The sequence below is a fragment of the Leptonotus elevatus genome, chromosome 7 (genome assembly GCF_054856555.1).
Source record: "Leptonotus elevatus isolate MCC_2025b chromosome 7, RoL_Lele_1.0, whole genome shotgun sequence".
NCBI lineage: Eukaryota > Metazoa > Chordata > Actinopteri > Syngnathiformes > Syngnathidae > Leptonotus > Leptonotus elevatus.
The window spans coordinates 16,672,726-16,695,057 of NC_141245.1; the positions used below are offsets into that span (position 1 = coordinate 16,672,726).

The following is a 22,332-nucleotide window of genomic DNA, read 5'->3' on the forward strand; positions in this document are numbered from 1 at the left end:
TAGATCAGTATGTATCCCAAGCTGAAGGTCGTGAGTTTGTTCTTCAACCCTTGAGTGACTTATTTATTTTTTCAATTCTTTATTTTACTCTCTTCCAAGTGTAAATATTACTCTAAAACTGAGTCTATTTGGTCCCACTCTAAATAGAGTCAAATTTACTCTACAGATTTTACTCTGTAGGCTTGTTAACAAAACATATTTATTTTCACTTTACAGGGGCATTCGGTCGGAACTTCTGATTAGACATCTTGAATGCAATGTTTTGGAACGCTCTCCTATACGTTCTTAATCAATGCACCCTGATCAAGCACGATCATTCTGGTTTAACGTAAACAAACCATCCCCGCCCACACATAAATGAGGAACTATATAGCTTACAAAAACGCTTGCTTGGCAACAACATTACCAAGCAGGAGACAGACTGAAAAAGAAACGGGCCACATTTGAAGAACTTCATTAATGTGCTGTTCCCCGTCGAGTTATATCCACTGACAGAGCACACAGCAGCAGCTTAGTATTCCGACTTAAAAGTCACTTTTCTCTTTTTTTCCTGGCATTTCAATGTGTCTAAAAAGCACCTTGAGTGAGCAATGCGTATTTGCTGCTGCCAATAGACGTGGAAAACAGCTGTTCCCGCCTGACGCTGCCAGCTGAACGGAATGCAAATATGTTAACCATCCAGAATTTATTACTTTTGAGTGCTCTTCAAACGCCACGGCAGACACAAGTTTAATTTATGATATTCCTCTAATTATGAGAGCTGTTGAAATCATTTCCCAAGCTGCTTCCTCTTTCCAAACAGTCACATTATCTGTTCTCTCGGTTCACAGCGCACGCACGCACACATGCGCGTACGCGCACGAGATGCACGAGGAATCGCTGCAAAGTAGGTGATTGTGAAGACAATTAAGACAGCAAAGGCAGAGCATGAAAGATCCACGGAGATGTTTTCTCCCCCCTCCTCGGTCCTCCCTCTGCGTCATAAAAGCAATGTTTAGATTTGTTATAATCTGCTGTTTGCTTTCAATTTAAGCAGGCATCAACAGAAACGTCTGCAGTGCCTCGCTGGGCTGTGAAGCAGAAATGAGACGACGTGTGGACCACCCACCCAAACACACACATACACACTGTTACAGGCACAAGCCACAAGGTCAAGTCATTTAGCAGAGTTCAAAGAGCCCTTAGATCTATATGAACCTACGCCGGGCAGCCGACGGTGACGGCGAAGACGAATTTGTGCAGAAAGACGCTTTTAGTGCGTGCGAGTTGATTAGCCGGCGTTTTCATCGGCGCATATGCCGAGCGTCACTCAGCCGCGCCGACGCAATCCTAAACTTGGCCGCCCGGTGAGCGCCCGCCACCTTTGACCCGCGCGCACCCACAGCTTGACATGACACCCATTAGCAGCTGGAGATGTGGAGGCCTCAGCCACAAGGTCAAGTGAAGGTCACGCTTAGACTAGGTGCTAACTTGCCAACTCGCTCACAGTCACTCAAGGCAGACTGAGGCCAGCTTTTTCCACCCTCTCCTTTCCCACCTTGCTCCTGCCATCCATCACGGACCTGACGCTATTAGTTATGGCTGGTTAGGTGAGAGTTGTTATTGGTTGCCAAGGTGTCTGTCTAGAAGAGGCTGGACAAGAGTGGTTAGGGGAACAAACTCGTTCTTTGCACAACTCAAAACCTCACATCAGTGACGCCATAAACCAAGGACCCACCGTACTGTATATTCCAGCTTTTAAATTAGGGATAGACCAATATTGGCATTTTGACAAATATCGGCATTGACCTTTTTACTAATCTGAAGGCCGATAAAGCTGGTATCTCACTGAGCGGGGAATGCTTGTGAACGTAGCGAAATTTAGGATTTTCATCAGGATTTGTAAGATGTTCAGAGACAGTTTTTGCTTTTCACAAAGCCATTTCATATTCTGACAAGTTTTACCGTCGACGAAGATCTTTTCAAACCTTTTATGAACCCTGACGAAAACCCCAAATTAGTTGCACCCGCATGCATTTGTTGCTCAGTGAGATACAGGAAACTTTTCATTTATGGATTTATTTAAATTTTCACTTTATAAAAAAATTATGCCGACATTTGGAACTACCTACACTTATTATTAAAAATAATAATAATAATAAAATAGATAAATTATATGTTAAAGTTTTGGAAAACTTTATCTCCAGTAGAAATGCACTTGCTTAGTTTTTACTAATTTAGCGTAACAGATGCTGATGACTCTGGAAGCTACCTGCAATTGTTGTTAAAATTCTTAAATAAAGATGTATGTTTAAGATTAAAAGAAAAAGTAAAATTTTAAAATATTGACGATATTTTCTCTCTTACTGAAAATGAGGTACCGGCTTGAAATATCGGTTAGCGGTCTCCTTGACTACTAATAATCAGTATCTGTATCGGCCTTGAAAAAAACACATCGGTCTATCACTATTTTAAATAATAAATTGTCAACTCAACTGGTTTTAGTTTACTTTCAAGTGCATTTCACAACAGTACAAACCCTCAACTATCAATGGCCAAAAGTAAACAACAGACCAAATGTTTGATTTAAAGTGATATTTCAAATGGTCAAAAGCAATAAATAAGTCCCTAAATCCCTGTTATTCTCCCTGTATCGTGAGAAAAAAAAATAATGCTGTTGCAACAATGCCGAAAAGGTTTGCTTAACATTTTAGTGGACTTTAATGACAAACAGACTCGCCTCACGATACATCAAAGCTCATTTCTTCTCTTTCAGCCAGTTAAGAGACAAACTGGGCTCTTTGGTAATAGAACTGTTGGTGGCTTGTTTCGGCCTGGTGTCCGTGCGTGCGTGCAACAGGTTTCGTATTAGGCTTGAAGTGCTCAGGTGATAAGCTAAGTCTTTATTGCACAATTTTAATATTATTTTAAATGGCTAAAAATATTATATCATCTATGATTCCACTGTTTTTACTGATATTGTTTCAGGATCACTAATGGTGTATTTCATGCAGGTACATCATCGACGTCAGAATTGTGGTAAGATAAAAAAAAACTATTTTAAGTGTAGTCAAGTATATGATGGATAAAATATTGGGATGTATTGCGAAAGCTGGCTCCAATTAGCAGGTGTGCTCCTTCTCTGCTCGGAGAAGATGTATTTTCCGCCTCTTATACACATCGCGTATTTATGAAGTGGCGCGAGATCTGAGGGCCCTTAGCATAACAGCCTTTTATTGTTTAAACGTGGACTGTTGGGCCCCGTGTGCTTAAGTGATTTAGGAACACACTCACAAGTGCCGTATAAGAAAAATCATAAACGCTGAGACAAACCATGTGGGCGGACTGTAACAAGCACCAAGGAAGGGGCCGACAAAAAGCAGACGTGCATTCCACTGCTTAAGGGAAACTACACTTAATTAAACACCCAAGAAACAACTTGGGAAAGGACCTGGTTTAAAAAAAAATTTGCACCACTATCGGTTTCCTACATAAAGTTGTCTTTTGACGGAACTTGGCTTGTCAGGCTCGTCTCGTTTTTTTCAAAAGCTCATGTCACGATGAACAGCAGCCAACGGCAAACGGCTCATCAGGAAATTAATAGAAAGTGAAAAGAAAATACTTCACACTTCCCATAAAAGTACATTTATTCCTACTGCTAATTCTGACTGGCCGACACCCAAAAAAAGAAAGATCCTGTTGTTTTAATACTGTGTTACAGAAACTAAGTTGTATAATATTGAAGGAGACCTTCGATTCCTAAATTTAGTCAGCCAAACTCATGGTCAGTAGAACTTTTACTTCATACATTTTCATTACTTTTTTATGACTTGGAGACGCGGGTATGTAATATCATATACACATGCTAGGAATTTAAGAAATGTTAATAACTTATTGTATTGTATAATAATGAGGTGATTCTCATACATTGGTTACCAGGAAGAGCAAAATGATCAAATATCTATCCGCTTGATGTAATGCAGTAACCATGTAAAGAAAAATACTTTGAACTCCTCCGGCAGCATATTTCTGTTTTCCAACACTATTTCAACTTCAGTCTCGCAACAGTTGGACTTCATTTTCCCCCCATACTGTTTTCTCTTCATATTGTAACTATTGTAATACCATGACTTTAATCAAACTTTTGCTAATTTCTTTTCATAGGCTATATTACATATATTTTTTTCTTCTCTTCTGTTCTTTTACATTGCAATGTTTTTTGTTCTATTCTTTTTGCTTCATATTGTGACTATTTTAATATATTTGTTTATACATTATGAAATATTACAACTTTGTCATTTTCCACTTCACATAGCTTTACTTTATTCTTAGAATTGTGACTTTGTTCTTCCAACTTTACAACTTTATTCTCGCAACAATATGACATTTTCCAACATATCCATTCTGTCATTATCACTATGGTCTTATAATTACAGCCTATTTCTTATCAATATTTTATTATCAAAATGTTCTTTGTAACTTTTTGTTCTCCATAATTACACATTTTTATTCATTTTCAGTGCACCGCTACAGTCCTGCCTATTTTTTTATTAGCACGTCAAAGCACAGATTTAAGTGAAGCCACAAATTACAGTCGCTATGTTATTTTAATATCCCACGCTGTGAGTTTAAGAAGGTATCTGGCATATGTCAGCTTCAATTGCTTGACTGCATTTAAAGTAATTGAATGTTCCCCCGATTTCGACTTTAAGCCAAAAAAGTGATCTGCTCTTTGTTGCGTCCAATCACATGACAGTTAGCCATCGTATCCTTTGGCCAACCCGTCTATTTCGACTTTCTGCTCACATCCTCAGCCCAAACGGACTGAGGTGACAGCAACAAGAAAATGTTAAGAAAGTGTTTCATTACGTTCAAAAAGACTGTCCAGGTTTTGGTCAGGCCGCACATGATCCTTGTTTCATTTCTGTGCCACAACTAAATGAGTGGACGTGTGAGTGAAACCACGTGTGTGTGTGTTTGTGTGCTCGTCCACGGCCCACTGACAAGTGCAGGCGGCCCTTCCATTAGCTGTAATTTGCTCTCAAGTTGTCCACTTGGGGAGGAGATGAGCGATGATGGTGGGCTCTTTTTTTTTTGGGGCAAGGCAGAGCACGTGGCTCCACTTTATGATGAATTAACGCGTATACATACACATCAATAATCCCGGGCTATCACTCAAACGCTCTCTTTATGAATATTACACAGGCAAATCAAGAGATCAAAAGACAACACATTCAAATATTGTTACAAAGTAAATGTGCTCGCACTTACTTTCAGGCTGCGTTGATGAATGTCAGCTAAAAGTCAGCGTTGTAATTTGGAGCGTGCCAGCCCATTTGACTAACTTGCAGGAAAATATCCATATGGTTTGAGCCGGATCATAACCGGAGTTCAAGGTAAACGCGCCTGACTGATGTTTGTCCATGCATGCTCTCTTAAGCTCACGTCTCCAAGGGCCCCGCTCAAAACCTGGCCACCGCACGCACGCACACACACACACACACATGCGAGGAGATCATTAATTTAGTCGCTATTTGTTGTCATGTACAGGATGTTAAGATAGAGACTGCAGTTTTAATAAGAGTCGTTTTTAAGTCGCCTGTGACAGAAAGTCAAAGCGAGCGATTAAAGGTTTTTGTTTCTAATTTTTTTCAGTGTCTGTTTACATCTACTTACAGCCGACAAAAGTCTATACACCTGTGTTCAAATGGCAGGTTTTTGTGATGTAAACTAATTAAATCAAGGACAGTGAAGATGAATAATTTCCACCATTAATGTGACCTACAACCTGGAGAAAAACAATCAAATATTTTCATGAGGGAAGTAAAAACAATTAACTGAGACAATGCTGTTGCACAAGTGTGCACACCCTCTTATGAGTGGGATGTGCCTGTGTTCAGAATTATCCAATCACATTTTAACTCATAACTCATCACTCACTTTAAGTGCCTATGATTAACCCTGATTACATTTCAGATCTAGTTGGCTTTTCCTGACATTTTTTGCTTTTCTAGCAAAAGCCTGAATATTTTTTGCCAACAATGACGCCACTATTTTTGAACTGTTCATAATTCCTGCCAGTTTGACTAAGACCCCGGTTCCAGCTAAAGAAAATTAGCCCTTTTAAAGCATGATGCTTCCACCACCATGCTTCACTTTAGGCATTGTGTCATTTTAGTTGATCAGCAGTGCTGTGTTTATAGTACATACCTTTTGGAATTATGTCTAAAAAGATCAATTTTGCTTTCATTGGATCATAACATATAGTTTCAGATGTGTTTGGGAAATAGGGGGATTTCTCTTCCAAACAATAACACTGCTACTCCCTTTAACCTCCTTGCCATCTTCTGTATGCTAACAAGAGTCTTCAATATAAGTGTGATGTCATTTACCCGTATGTCACACTGTTTTCTGTATGTGTTGTTCGCCATGAAATGCATTTTTGTTTATATTTTGGGTGTCTTGGACATACAGTAAATTATTTCCTTTGGAAAATAGCGTTTCGGTTTCCATACGATTTGGTTTTAGTCAGACTTTTAAAAACAGATGAATCACAAAAATGAAGGTCCACTGTACATAGCTAGTTACTTAGTGAGATTGGTTGGAGAGATAATATAATAATAATAATCCAATAAATTGACTTGAGGGAATCAAACTTCAGAATGTTAAGTTACAGGCTTTGTTAGCCAACTACTGCTTCCAATAAAAGTCAAAACAGGACAGATGGCACATTTGTTATGACGTGAGTTTGGAGCAGATTGTCATAATCAAACTTTATTAATAGGCTTGTATAGCAAGGTGACCTGAAGCACCACGCATCAGCCGCCATTCACGTATCCCGTGCCCTACAAACAGTGGGGTTTCTTTAATGCAGATCTGGTTGTGAGCAACTGGTCGCGCCTCTTTTACTCTCTGTGTCTTTCGGTGTCTATCTTGCTCTCTCGCTCTTTGCTTGGCGGCCCAGGGTGCTATTAAACCGCAGGCCGCCAAGCAGCTCCAAACACCTCAATGACAACACACGGGTCCTGCCAATTAGAAATAATTAGACAGCCATTTCAGTGGCAAGTCTTTTTAAGTGCATATATAACGATGCAATGATGCTTATTAGGCGGCCCCAGCCAGCGAGGAGCGCGGCCTCAAACGCTTTGGTGCTGCAGAAAATAATTATGCCAGTGATCACAAAGCGAGCTGCACATCTCTGTACTTCACCTCCACGCGTTTCAAAAATCCACTTCATTAGCTCCCGTAATTAATCCTCCAATAATTGCAGGAAAAGCCCAGTTTACCTCCCTTCGTTTCTAATTATCATCTTATAAATAGTTATGGTTCTAATTAATGTGTTCATTAGGCAGGATATTTCTCTCAAAGCCTCGCTGGGAGCCAAAGGTCCGGCTTGGCTCTCTCTGAAGCCTAAGCAGCCAGAAGGTGAGGCCATCCTGCCTGCATTTGCTTTTATTTTACTACATTCAACCCCCTAATTGGCATTTAAAACCCAATTTGGAAGAACTTCAAGAAGCTTAAATGAGGGAGAGAGAATGAAACTGAGCGAAGGAGCAAGGGAGAGTGAGAGAGACAGATACAGTCGGTGCTCATTTGCTAATGCCAAAGCTAAAAGCATGTCTGACTCCTGCTTTCTGTTGGTGTGGCCAGAAGGACAAGCCTTTTTATTGTCATCAAGTCCACACAATGAAGGCTTAGCATTTTATTTGACACTATGCAGATCTTATTAGATATATACGGATACGTAATCATTTGTCTTGACCTTGACACTTACAACGGACAAACTGCCAGAGGTGGTAAAAGTACTCACACTGTATTTCGGTCATAGACGGTTGAAACAGAGAGAATACGGTCACTTTTCAAAATGAAGTGTTTTTAGCCTCTGATAAATCGGAAGTATTCTAAAGGTGTTTTGGGGGGGGGGGGCACTGTCATAACACCAACTGTACCAGTCATAATGCTCACCATCCATGCCCAGAACTATACGCCGCTGCTACCGTTTGTTTGTATTCAGCTACTGGTGACACTTTTTTCTCTCACACACTTTTTTTCACAGCAGTGAGGGCTGCACAATTGTTTTCAATTATTATTATTATTTTTAATGTATAGTATGTTTTTGTACTAGGTCTGAGATGTATGCTGTATGTCCTGTATGTATGGCACATCTGACAAATGAATACATGAAATGAAAAAGTCAACTAGCTGCCAGTCTTGTTAATAATTATTTATTATAGCTAACTCATTCCCTCCCAGCCATTTTCACTGAAGCGACCCCCTTCAATCCCGGCTGTTTTACTGGATTTGGACTGATTTTGCAAAGCCCACAGAATATTGTGTTCTATTGCTCTAAAAACATGGAACCTACCAAAAGAAAGATTAGAGTCTCTTCTTTCATTAGGAAAAAAGTATATTTGTATCTGTTTCCGTTTTGCAGCACTTAGCATCGTTATTCACAAAACTGTTGAAAACACTGGGGAAAAGAGCTTGTTGCAACATGGCCCTGGTTGACCTCTTATACTCTGCTTCCACCTGTTGGTCGTTTTATAATAGCTATCGTTGCTCTAAGCAACCTCTTCAGGTCAAAAGCTGCATCAAAGCCTTCTGTATGCTCTAGCATTACAACAACAACAACGTATTAACACGTTTTTTGGACCGTGACAATATTTAAAATAGAACGTACTTATATGTTTTTGGGAGCAAATTTGTTAAGAGTGTAGTCCTAAAATACCACCACGTGAGAAGTGCTAACTGCGAAATTACATTATTGAAATAATAGCGACATTGGTTACTGGTGGAGGAAAAAGGAGGACATCTCCTTGGCTTTCATTTGGGACCATCTTTCTGACCTCACATGCCTTGAGTATATGAGACGATATGACGGCTGGTGTTTCTTTTTTCTTTGAGTGTACATGTTATACGCAGTGCAGACTACGCTGCCACCCTGGGGAGTAGGTTGGTATGTTTTAGAGGCTGTGCGATGGAGAGGTGTGCTGGAGTGGTGGAGTCAGGTATTGGAGGATGGCTGTTGGTGAAGGCGGGGAGGGGGGAACAGCGCTCGGGGCGAGGCGAGGATGAAAGCGGCTGTCTGTGTCAGTCACTTATTTCTCCCTTTGGTAAATAAAGGTTTCTGACAACAAAGGCGAGCGGTGCTTGACTGGCCTTTACAGTGGATAAATAAAAAAAGACAACATAGAGAAAGAGGGAAGAATGAAAAGGAGAGGGAAGCTGCGCTGCATCAAAAATCGCGGTCAGATCTGACAATGGGGAGCATGTTGAGGTTTGTGCAGGAAACCAGGTCATCTTTCAGCTTAAATCCACACTTTGCATGTCCGGTAATAGGAGGAAAAAGAAGAATGGGCCAATGCATCACCCCGTAAAAGAAGACTACGTCAACAGGACACTACTAAAATGGGACTTTGTAACAGGTTGAGCTCAATTTTTAAATCGCCAAAGTTGTAGTTGGGGGGAGGGGGCTGCTTCATTTTGTCGTTTTTATTCGTTTATACAGCATCTAGTCAAGCTCAGTGCTTAAGAATTTAGTGCAGTTCACATGTTTACTTATGATTGTTCCATGACACATTAAAAGCTAGAGTGATAAAGACACTGATTTGTTTGCATTATTGTTGTAATATATCTTATGTTTGTGGCACACTTTGTTTGGTTGAATTTTGTGAAGTTGCCATAGTGGACGCTTAAAAGACAAGTTAACAACACTAAAGAAGTGTATTTGAAAACTGTCTTTCGCATTAATTCAAGGTTCAATTGCCTTTATTTTAGACCTAGAACATTTATGATATTGTTTATTATAATATATTCATTTATAGTGTGTGTTTGTTAAAAATACATGGGAATAGGACATTAAAAACATTATTTTATTTGTTTATCGTGATCGCAAAACTGAAGAAGAAATGAATGACAATTGGATTATTTTTTAAATTGTTCAGCCCTAGTAATGACTTTCATAAAAATACAGTGGCACCTTGATATGTGTGACCCGACTTATGTTTTTCAAAAGCTCTCAATTTGAATGAGATTTAAGATACAATATGCAACTAAATACTTTAATAAGAAATGCTTGGAAATTATGACAGTTTAGCCGCCAATCCAGCCATGTTTGTCGGGTGTATTGTGGCAAGCCATGAAAACAGTAATATTGGTAGTATTATATATTATATTACTCATTTCATGTATCTTTTGCAAGATTTTACTAAGTGAAGCACAGTGACTTCTAATCTACATTAGAAAAAAAAACACCCATCAATACAAGCAAGTGAAGTCTTATTATTCTTTCATAAAAGTAAAACCTGTGTTAACTAAAACAGATTTCACTCGCCATGTCCTCAAACATACTCACTCCAATCTGTCTAAAGGAAGTGACACCCAAAACCACCTGCTACATCACACACACACACACACACACACACTGTACAGTGTGCATTAATATACGACACTTGGGGAATTACTGATCCAGGTGGTCTGGTTCAACATTTTGCCCAGCCCACCTCTTGTCTTCATCCCTCCCTCGGCGTGACCTTGCACACTCGGTGTCGGAGCAAGACGGGAAAAGCTATCTAGCAGATGTACGACACCTCATCTCATACAGGGGAGGAAAATTGCTGAGTGAAATACATACCAGGCCATTGCTCAGCTTTGCGCGCACACACACACACAAACACAGTGTGAAAGTGGAGTGGTTCCGTGTTTGGCCGGGAGAAAATAGTGGACATGTTATAGGTCTAACACAGGCTGATTCTCTCGCCATTAAAGAGCTCTTCTTCGCTTGTTTGTAGAGATGGATTAGGATTAAGTTGAAAAAGGACATTTTCTTGAAGCATCTCTTCTCCTGCTCACCAACTAACGTCTATTAAGAAAGCGAGCGCCAAGGTGACTGAAGTCACGGTCAATGGCGCTGTTTCGCTTCATTAGGTGTGGCTAATGACATAATTGTGCCTTTACAAAGACAATAATGCTGTTTAAATTGAATTGAATGTTTCATGAGGAAAATTGGGATTCCACTGGTCTGGGTTTGTCCATTTATTGTATGTATTTATTAGTTTGCCATGACCAACTCTTCCAACTCCTCCATTTCTAAAAGTCCGCCGGGCTTTCTCAGAATGTTTGCCTGTGTTTCGCCAGCAGGTCTAATGGCAAGCTGACAGAATGACTGACTGAGCCACACACGTTTAACCATGGTGGCGGGCGCATGTGACAGCATAGCGGGCGCATGCGACGGCATGGCGCCGCGCCTGTAGACGTTCGGCCTGTGATCCGGCTGTGATGAGAGGCTGCGTCGCCCGTCGTCGGAACCCGGGCTGCGCACACACTCGCGCACACACTCGCGCGCACATCACAACGCCGTGCGGTGTGCATATCTGCACATGAATGCAGCTTGTGCGTTGGCTGGCAGGCCCCATGCACACGTAACTCACACGCACAGACGCAGAGAGAGGCCCGGTATGTCTGTTCAGATCAAAGAGAATAAACATTAATGGCAAATAGGTAATCTGCTCCTCTTGTCTGTTTTACATTTCAGGGCAAGATTGACTGCCTCTGGGGGACCAGGCCCTCCTGATTGAGGGCACAGGAGGGGAAAAAAAGGAAAGAGAAAGGAAGAGAGAGGGAGGGAACGAACCACGATTGATGGTAACCACATGATAGACTATTATTCTTATTTCATGTATCTTTTTATTCTTATTCATAGAAGAGCCATTGGAAAGAAGGTAATCATGTTCTCCACTTTAAACCGGCTCACTATAGTCCTAATCTTGCCTTCGGATGCCCACATTGTTATTCTCATTTCTCCGCTCACCACTCTTATCTGCTCTCTATTTTGTCTTTGCTCTTCATTTCCCGCCCACTCTCCTGCATTCAAGTCAAGTCCTCAACTTTTCCCGCTCCCTTCAAACTTCCCGTCCTCTCCGTCTCCTGCCTCTCCTGGGTCGCCGCACTCCCACCTCTCGTTCATATTCCGCTGGGGGTGTCAGGGTGGCGTGGCCGGGTTGGGGCGGGTTACACGCGGCAGCTTATATCCTATCTGCGTATCCATCATGAGGTCCTGTCCACTCAATCCTGCACTGATCCATCAGCCAGCAACCTCAGATACACACGCTTTACGACTGACTAATGGCACTGGAAGCACCTGTACAGTCCGTGTCAGCCTTGCTTTCAGTCCACTGGGGCGACAGAACACTTCACATACCATATACAATAGATTTGTAAAAAAATAAAAATAAAATAAAAGTCGGCACACTTTTGTTCAAATGGCAGGTTTTTATCATACAAGCCTCAATGTTTGAACGCCTGAATGATTTGGGGCTTTTTTTCTTCCTCTGGAATTGAACCTTAGCCAAGGTTGAAGGAATTAAGAACAGTTTCAAATAGTGGTCAGCGTTAGTACAACGCTGCCGTGCTTCTGCAAGAAAGCAAAAGCACAGATGAATTTTAAATGGTGGCATGTGTCAACTGACTCCCATTTACCATTTTTATGCGATTGGTTATCTAAATATCCAAATCCCTATAGCATTTGGCTATTTATATCAATTGTATCTAATCAATCCATATACCATATATTCTAAAGTAATGGCCTCCGCTCCATTAGACACCATGATTCAATATAACTAGCCCTTATTAAGATGCCTTTTTTTTTTAAATGAGCCTTAACTCAGTCACACGATCCTACTGACCACTGTGCTGCTTTAAAATCAAAATGTCCCCATTGTGGGACTAATAACTAGTGATAGACCAATATTTTTTTACAAGGCAGATACTAGTTATTAGTAGTCAAGGAGACAGATATTTCAAGCTGATATTTATTTGCAGTAAATGAGAAAATATTATCGTCAACATTTAAAATAAAAACACTTCTTCTTTTAATATTAAACCTATAAAGAATTGACAGCTTTGTTTAAAAATTATAACAAAAATTGCAGGGAGTTTCCAGAGGCATCAGCATGCGTTAAGCTAAATTTAAAGATAATAAATAGTTCCCTAAAGTTTTCTACTGTAATTACAGTTTGCCAAAATTTCAATTTTTTTTTATTTTAAATAAAATGTTTCTGAAGTGTCTGCAGATTTTTTTATAAAGTCAAAAATCAAATGCATGAGACAAATGCATGCAAATGTAGCCAATTTGGGGTGTCCGTCAGGGTTCGTAAAAGGTTTCAAAAGATTTTCGCAGACAGTGAAAAATTGTCTGAATATGTTCAAAATGTCTTTGAGACAAGTAAAAACTGTCTGTGAACATCTTACAAATCCTGATGAAAACCCAAAATTCACTACGTTCGCAAGCATTCACTGCTCGGTGAGATACCAGCTTTATCGGCCTTCAGATTCGTAAAAAGGCTGATGCAGAAATTTATCAAAATGCCATATATCTGCACCAATAATAGTCCCGGCCGATAATCGGTCTATCCCTGCTAATAACATCTATCTCTTATTCTATTCTGTAAGTAGTTGCTGCCCCTCCAATGTCTGTCATATGAAAATGTCACCGTGCATATCTGACAAAACTGCCATTGCGCTCAATCCTCCTCTGGCACCTCCGGCAACCCATCCCACCTGCTCCTCGCTAAGCAGATTACACAACTCTGCTAATCACAGCTCCGCGTTTGTATGCGCCGATGTCATGGGCTGTAGTTCTAAATCTCCCAAATCCCCAACACCTTTCATCTCACGCCACTCCGATGACGCCGTTTCCTGACAGATGTTCTCATCGCCAGCGCTGCAGTGATTGACTGTCTACTGAGGTCAAAGCCAACCGGTAAAGCACCCCCCCCCCCCAAAAAAAAAAGTTGTACTACGGAGCAGCAGCATCCAGCAGGTCTTCCCTGCAAGTCACGCCTTCATGGCGACACCTCCGTAACGAGGATATTAAAACGCTTTTTCCCCATTTGTGATTAAAGTGATCTCTGCTCCACTTGCAGCATACCCAAATAAACAAAAGGCCTCACTCGCCGCATACATTACGACAACCTTTTCTTCGCGGGTGCATCTGTGCACGTCTCTGTGTGTATGCAGTTTACTGGTTCATTAGCAGCAGATTAGCTATGCTAATGACATGGAGCACCACACACAGAGACGTTGCCTTTATGTTGCTGAAAGAGATATGTAAGCTGCTACGTAAGTGTGTGTGTGTGTGGTGCAGGTGTCTACACACGAGGCTCGCTTGAGACACATGCAAATAAACGCCGTTGGACAGCACGGTAATAATCAGAATTCTACAAATCAACGTATGGATGATGATGTCTTAATTACGTTAATGAGTTGCCATTATAAGAGATTTAGCGTGCAGCACACGCATGGACATTTAGGTCACATTTACGGCAAACTGAAAGAGATGAAAAATGCAAAGCCAGACAAAAACAGTAGAGAATGTGTCCACTACTTATTCTCAATCGAGTTTCTAGGATCTTTTCATTAAAACACCGTACTCACTGATACCAAGTGCCTATACCATTAGTACTTATGATACATAAAATTCAATTTAGAAAAACAAAAAACAATGACAGATTTTTTTTTTAAAGACCAATTATAGCAAATGTCCTTAAAATTTAAAAACTATATTTTTTCAATGTACTCATAAAAGCCATTTTCCATAGAGCACACAAAATGAGTAATTAAATAAATAAAATGAAACAAATAATCCAGTGAACAGGAAAAAAAGTCCCAATCAAAATATGTGGTTGTAAAACTTCCTTTCTAAGGAATACAGTGGGGCTGCAACTATAGAGTATTTTAGTATTCGAATACTCAACTGAAAATTCTATCGAGTACTCAAGTACACTGATAAAATATACTTTTTGGATGAAGAGTCATTTAAAGTAGACAACAAAGAAAAAAAGGCATTTTCACTTAATAATGAAAAACAAGTTGGCTCAACTGTTTCCTTTTTCTTTCATCTGCTACGCTAAAGCCTTAAATAAACGAGTACTCGAGGCAGGAAAAAGCTTTCATACTCGTCGCAGCGGTCAATAAATGCAAAATAATCATTTCAGCCTTTAGTTCCTGACAGGAAAACGGCCACAAGAGCAGGGACCGATACCGGTATCGATTACCATCGCAAGTATTGATACCATGAAATATGTCTGGTATCGGCCCGATACCGATACCAGGTATCAGTACTCACCCATCCCTAATAAATAATATACCAACTCGCAACCGGATGAGAGACTATATACTAGGGGTGTGCAAAAAAAATTGATTCTCAGAAGAATCGCGATTCTCATTTAGTACGATTCAGAATCGATTTTAAATGTCCCAAAATCGATTTTATTTAAATTATTTTATCCTGTCTTGCCCTTGTTTGAGTGTGCCTTTATTGGGAGCGCTGTTCATGTTGTACACGGTTTGGCCACTTAGGGGCAGTGTGGTTCTGCACGTTCTGATACACAGTTAAGTTGTAGCCATATTTGGAGTAGAAGGAAAAAGTCACGGTCAAGTTATTCCAATAAAAGTTTTTTTTTTGCAGTGTAGGAGCATATGCCGGTGAGTAATGTTAAGATGCTTCTCTGTATACATACTGAAACGTTTTGTATGAATAGCCGTTTTTTTGAGTGATAAAGTGCCGTGAGTAGCTCGCTATTTAGCATTAGCGAGTCAGACTGGGGTAGATCATGACGATTCTTTGCACATTTATAAATTGAAACAGAAATCATTGTCATTCAAATCATTTTCAATCAAAAATCGTTCTGAATCGAAAATTGATTCTGAATTGAATCGCAGACCCAAAAATCGGAATCGAATCGAATCATGAAACCGCCTCTACTATATACTGTAGTATATTATTATTAACTGAACCACAAACAACATGGCCTGCCCTGGCCTCTACAGTCTACTGTCTTTACCTTCTGTCCCGGCTGCGTGACCTGTGCGAGCGGTGGATCCTTCCCTTGTCACCGCTACGACTTCTTCCTTTGCGAGGTGAACTTCGCGACGAGCTGCTGCTCGAATGTTTCTTTCGTCTAAAAAACAAACAAACAAACAAACAAACCATTAAAACATATAAACAGCATCCAACTCAGTCATTAGGATCTATAGGGAAGTTAAATCAAGCATTACTCTTTAATCTGTCCTGAGCATTTATATTATAATTTATCAGGAGTCATGTAATATTTGTTTTTGTTTTACATTCGTTTGGCTTTTTACAGCTCAGGGAAGCGGAAAGTCCTCTGATGTAAAAGCTCTCGATCAGATGTTCTAACAGCTACTTCGCATCAGTGCACACAGCCACAGGGCAGCAGTCATCCGGGGTGCCCTACGGTTCCTCCACAGGGGCTTTTTGGTGCGCCGCTGCTCTTTAAAGGCAAGCATGTGACTTGCATCCATTTTGCCAACGCAACTAACACAGCGCTCCTATTGATATTTTACCTTTTATCTTCATTTACAAGGCTGGATGAACAGTGCAAACAGTTTGAGCAACATACTTTTCTCTCTTCTTCTTCTTCTTTTTTTTTTTTTTTAAATCTCCTCTTTTGTTTCACCAAAGCCCAAACATACCCAGTGTCAGGGGCAAGTAAAAGAAAAAGCGGTACAAATAGTAAGTAGTAGTACTTGAAGCAATGCAGGAACTTGCAATGATTTAGTATTCCAAAAGTTAAAATCCCGTGAGTGAGGACTTGTGAACTAACTCACAAGCCAACACTCCACACTTCTCCGGGAGGTGGTGTATCGGCTCATCCAAAAATGAAACGAGCACATGTGCTGATGCACCTTTCACACACCCAACTTTTTTTTTGTTATTTTGCACGTTTTATTTCCTGCTCTCTGCCTCAATTTCAACTCACAGGAAAGGCCAGCAGAGGGAAGTAACAAAGTACAAATGATGTCGTTAAATGGATTTTTCAGGTATGTGTATTTGTGTATTTATCTGCACTAGTTTTCTTTTTACTTCATTAAGGAGTTGAATCAGTACTTGAACTTAAAACTTTTTGTTTTTACACAAACATCTCTGCTTTTAATTAGTGTAAGTACTGCAGCAAGAATGTGTCAACAACATCAATAATTAAAAAATAACTAAAAGGAAACTGTAGACTCACCTTTATTAGCACATACTGAAAACTCCCTCAATACATTAACCGTGGACATAACGTCGACACAACCCTGTTTAAGTGCAAAGTGTTATGATATGAAAATGAGAAGCTCCGGCACCCGGCAATTCTCAACAGGAAAGACGGAGTCGAGTATGGTTGGTTGATTGGTTGGGAGTCAGCAGAGCAATCAAACCAGCAACCCAGAATAGAATGTGTTCAATTTAAGAGATGTCTGTTAATATTCTCATTCATCCAGATCATTTCATTCTCAGGGCACTAAAACGATCGCAGAACAAACTGTTGTGGTCGACGTTTCGCCTCTCAGGCTTGGTCGTTGCATGAACGGATCAATCCTGCTCCGGTGAGAAACAAAACATCTTCTAGGACAACCAAAAGGTTGGTAATTAAGTTATCCCCATTTCACGAGCCAAATGCTTGTTTTATTCTAGGGGCTTTTCAGTACGTGCGCTGCCACATATGCATGTTAATTGATCAAAATGTATTGGCGAGCAGATGAGGGACGAGGGCTCCCAGGGTTTTACTGCCCCGCCCTGCGCAGACAGGCAATGACTTCCCATCAGCAGTAATGGACCTTGACCAGGCCTCATAAATAATTACCATCAACCGGCCTTGTCTGAGCAGCCCCACGCAGCCAGTGGCAGCGGTGGATGGATGGAGGCTTGACGGAGGGACTAGCCTGCTCTCGTAACGATACGTGGTTGCGGCATCCAATGATGAATTAACTTAAGTTTAAACAAGGTATGGTATTTCTCGTGGATTTTTTTGCATTTCTTAATAGTGTGAGGATTAATGATCTCAGAGTGAGACAAAATACCATAAAAAGGTGGGTGGATATTTAACCACGAATATTTCTCAACCAAATAAGCTTGGAGTCATTCATCAAGATATATATAAAAAAAAAAAGAAGTGTTTAGCATTAAAAAAAAATGTTTTTTTAAGTATGTAGTAGTTGCATTTAAATCAACAACATGGAACATGGATTAACGTTTAGTTTGCCAAAATACGGTTTGAAAAAAGTCAAACCAGTTGCAGTTGGTTGACCCTTAACTGATGATATCTGTACACAATACGTAGTAAGTCAAAAGAAAGGTGCCCCAAAAATAAGTGGGATCGGTTCGATGAGTGATTTTGGTACTACCGGCGCAACTTTACAACTTTTGACAATATAGTAAACCCCTGCTTTATTGCAGTTCATATTCTGAAGTGACCATGTAATACAGCTTATACAGTAGAGAGGGCACAATGTTGTGCAACAACACGCATGGCTGCAGTACCACATTTCACCATTTTAATAGTTGTTCGCGCAAAGCAGAGAGAATACTGTACATGCCTGTGTTTCAGTGCATTTTTTCAAAATCAAATCATATTCAAACCCTTAGCTTTTCAGGGCAATGTCCTAAGAAGAGTTTGAAATGATACTAGAGTGCTTTGGGACCACAGTTTATGGTATATTTCAAGTTGAAACTATTACTATAGGGAATTATAAGCATCTTGAGAGGAGGCATCAATTATTCAAATTTTCCGTTATTTGGAGCTGCAGGGCTCAATCCCCGTGCAAATTACAGGCTGTTACTGTAGAGTATTTCTACAGTTTCTTTTGAGTAGTGACAGTAATTTCAGTCAATACTTTTGTCAATAACATAACAGAAAAAAAGAAGAAAAAACACAGATAAGAACACAAGAACTTCCCACGGGAAGGCTCGAGCCGAGATTTGAACCATGAGCCTCAGAACTGTGAGACAGAAGTGCTAACACAGGGTCCAAACTATGACCTGCGGACCATTTGCAGCCTATGGTTCTTTTCTTAGCAGCCCACGGCATAATCTAAAAACCTAATTAACAACTGATGGCCCGTGTTGTTTGCCTATTTGAGTGCAATGCCCTGACCCCGATTAACACTAAAATAATATTATTAATTAATCTAAATTTGCAAAAACACAACAACAAAAAAATAAAGCTAAAGCAGTGCCAACATTAACATTCATAATGCAGGAATCACAATTGTTTGCGCCACTTTCTGCTACGTGTCAAGGTCATATTTAGTACAGCTTGTTCGTTTTTGTTCTGAATGTGGATATGTAAAGGTGAGAATCTATAGTGGGATACCGTGGTCGCTACTCAAAAATCTTGAAAAATCATTGACTTGTTGCTATACATATATGTATGTATTCAGTAAAACATGTTTATAAAAGCAAAATATTATTTCTATCTTTACCTTTCCTGGTGAATTTGTTTTAGCACAACCCCCCCAATCAATCATTTTAAAATAAGGCTTATCCTCACTCAGCTCATAGGCTACACCCTAAAATGGTCGTCAACCAATCGCAGGAGATGTAAACAAACAATCACGGTCAGATTCATACCTATGTCAAGTTTAGAGTCTGCATCGAGCATTGAGCTTATTCTATCGTATGAATGACAACAGATGGGTACACAGGTTTATAGTACCTGCATGAAAGCGCATTGAATTGTTCTCTCTGTCACGTTTGAACATTCCTAATAGTAATAGTTCGCCCAAATCATACTTTGCAAAGGGATACTTGTTGCTGTCGGTCTCGTGTAGAATTATTGTGCATGGACTGTTGTTGGATCAAGAAACATGATGCATTGAACAGTCTCACCTCTTGTCCCTGGACCGTGAGCGGCTCCGGCGGCCGGACCTGTGGCTGCGGCTGCTTGTCACCTTACTCCGGGAGGACGAGGACGACGAAGAGGAAGACGAAGACGAGCGGCGACGCTGTTTTTTCTTCTTCCTGCTCCGGCTGTCGCCTTCGCTGCTCGATGAGTGTCGACCCATGACTGGTTCTCTGTTGTCACTGTCATACAGCAAACGCACACAATGTTGCTCGGAAGTTAATGTTTACTTGGGACACTTGAAAAACGACGAGCGACCAGTTAGCGTATTTTAATAAAGATTTTTATCGGAAATCGTGTTTTTCACGCGAATGTTCGACGGAGTCAGTCTGTTTTGAATAGCTAGCTAGCTAACCAGGCTAACTCTACAGCGTTACGTTGTAATTCTTTACTCGACTGGTAACCGAATGGTTGTACAAATGTTTCGGGTGACGTACAAGTCACGCGAAGACTACAATTGAGTGGAAATACGCCGAATTTACATTATTTTTGTTGTACATCCCGCTTCTCACCGTTGCCAAGCTCCACAACACACATGCGAGGCAGTTCCAGACTAAAAGAGTCAAAGGAGAGTGCGTCGATCGAGCCCATGCCGGCACAATAAGTCAGAAATACATCGATCGATCAACTATTTTGGTCTGGTGACGTTCCCGTGATGTTGTTTATTTCGGAGTCGCTGATTCGCCGTTAATGTCACTGTATTGCCTATTCAAATGCAGTATGTATAAAATATTGAAGGTTTAAAAGTGACATTTTGTATTTGAAAACATACGGTAACTGTATTTAGCTTTCCAAGTACCACCGACATAAAACTACACAAACATGCAAATACTAAAATAGTATACACTAGCCTAGTAGAGGTATTTTTCTATTGTAAGCCATTATAAGCAACAAATAGAAATGTTCAAAAACAACAGTTCATTAAATCCAAATTTAATGAACTTAAAAGTTGAAAACTGAACTGTATTTCGGCAGCAATTATTTCGTGTGCCACTCCATGGAGCCTGTATCACATCACCCCCTTCACCGCATTTTACTACAGATAATATTAACAGCAGGATATGTGTAACATATTTTATTCACACTTTGCACTGAATATTTCCATACTTATATGAGGGGACAATATTTAATTAAATTGCATTGCACACCCAAGTTTAAAAAATGTACCCAAATAGATTGATTGCAAATTAACTTAAAAGTTAAATACTCCTGTACTGGACTCAGGAAGTGATTATTTGGCGCACCGCTCGAAAGAAACACAATGTGAGGATCATGCACGTGTGTACAACATATTATATTCATTATTTGCATTGACAATGATCTTTTATGAACCCAATGTTTCCTGCTAAATGTTATGCTGCCCTTCTCACGAGTGTTCAGTTAAGTGAGATGTGTTCATGTTTATGCAGGAGCACAGTAGGCTAAAGTGTGCTCACATTTCTCTGCACCCGCTCGTTTGCAACCTTGAGCTCATGTGCACGAGGTCATCATCGCAGTACATAAGGTGAGAGTGTTTTCTCTTTATATATATTTTTTTAAATTACAAAATAAATAAATAAATCACAGATGAATTCACGATTTGCCTCGAACTAATTAATTTGAGGAATTGGGGGGGCGGGGTTGCTGAGTAACAAGATGCGCATCACCTCAATTAGGCTGCTTTGCTGCAGGAACAACAGTAATTCATGCCTAAAGATTCGCACTGAAACGTCGTTAATATTTCATCTGGGGGAATTATTATCATCACTGCGTGGAAATTGAGATACATATAGATTAACAATAAACACGCCTCATTTAGCATCACGTTGCAAAAAAAAAATCCCTGCTCTTTTCTCCTAATTGCGCTCATTGTTTATTTACAAATATAGGCCATAATAATTCCAGAGGTAATTAGCGTGCCCATTGGCAACCTACTAGCAGAGAGGCGCGTTAATTGAACGTTTAGCTGTTATTTAACACCATAAGCATGCTTTTAAAAGCCCCGCTGAGGATTCGTGTAAAGCCATACATAGTATTCAATTGATTTGAAGCAAACATTGTCTTGCAGAAATGTATATATATATATATATCTCGAACATTCATTCAGATAAAGTGAAGATGCATTTCCATTACTATGTGACCCCCCCCCCCCCCCCCATGTGATAAATGGCAATAAACATCAACCCAAGACCCATTTTGGGCCCTGAGCTTTAGCTTGGGAAAACCTTTGAATTACACTCTGCTGTAATGAGGATCATTTCATTATTTGCAATTGCTTTCCGATCGAGTACCACATGCCCCCCAAATCAGAAATATGTACAAAAACTCTAAATAAAATGTCACTGAGTGACTCTTTTGTTTTTACCATTGATCAGAGATGCTCTCTCTCCCTCTCTCACACAAATTTGCAAGCCACTCCCCTGCAGAGAGAGAGAGAGAGAGAGCGCGATAGAGAACGAGCGGGATAGAGAGTGCAGGAGAGAGAGAGAGAGAGAGATTCATTGCATTCTCTCGGGTGTTTAAAAAGTAACTCGGGACAATAGCAGCGAATGAGCGCTTAATTAAATTAATTATAGTCCTTCTTGTCAATCTTGGATTAATGGCCAATAGTGGCTGTGGTTGTGGTGCTTAATGTTTTTGTTTTTTTTTCACTCGTGAGGGTGGATGAAGGGAAGAAAAGGAGCGAGAAGGA

At 40.2% G+C, this 22,332-nt stretch overlaps 1 protein-coding gene across 2 annotated transcripts in view; it reads right to left on the reverse strand.

The window, feature by feature from the left end:
* rsrc1 (arginine/serine-rich coiled-coil 1) overlaps positions 1–20,248 on the reverse strand; it is a 127,758-nt gene extending 107,510 nt beyond the window's left edge. The window contains exons 1-3 of one of the 2 annotated variants that reach the window (XM_086081051.1): positions 20,174–20,248; positions 19,649–19,843; positions 15,822–15,938 (exon numbers count right to left, since the gene is read on the reverse strand). In XM_086081051.1, the coding sequence (XP_085937177.1) occupies positions 15,822–15,938; positions 19,649–19,824 (293 nt within the window). In that variant the 5' untranslated portion in view covers positions 19,825–19,843; positions 20,174–20,248. Of the gene's footprint in view, positions 1–15,821; positions 15,939–19,648; positions 19,844–20,143 lie in introns of both variants that reach the window. The other variant, XM_086081052.1, reaches the window with a different exon arrangement.
* Between the last annotated feature and the right edge of the window lie 2,084 nt (positions 20,249–22,332).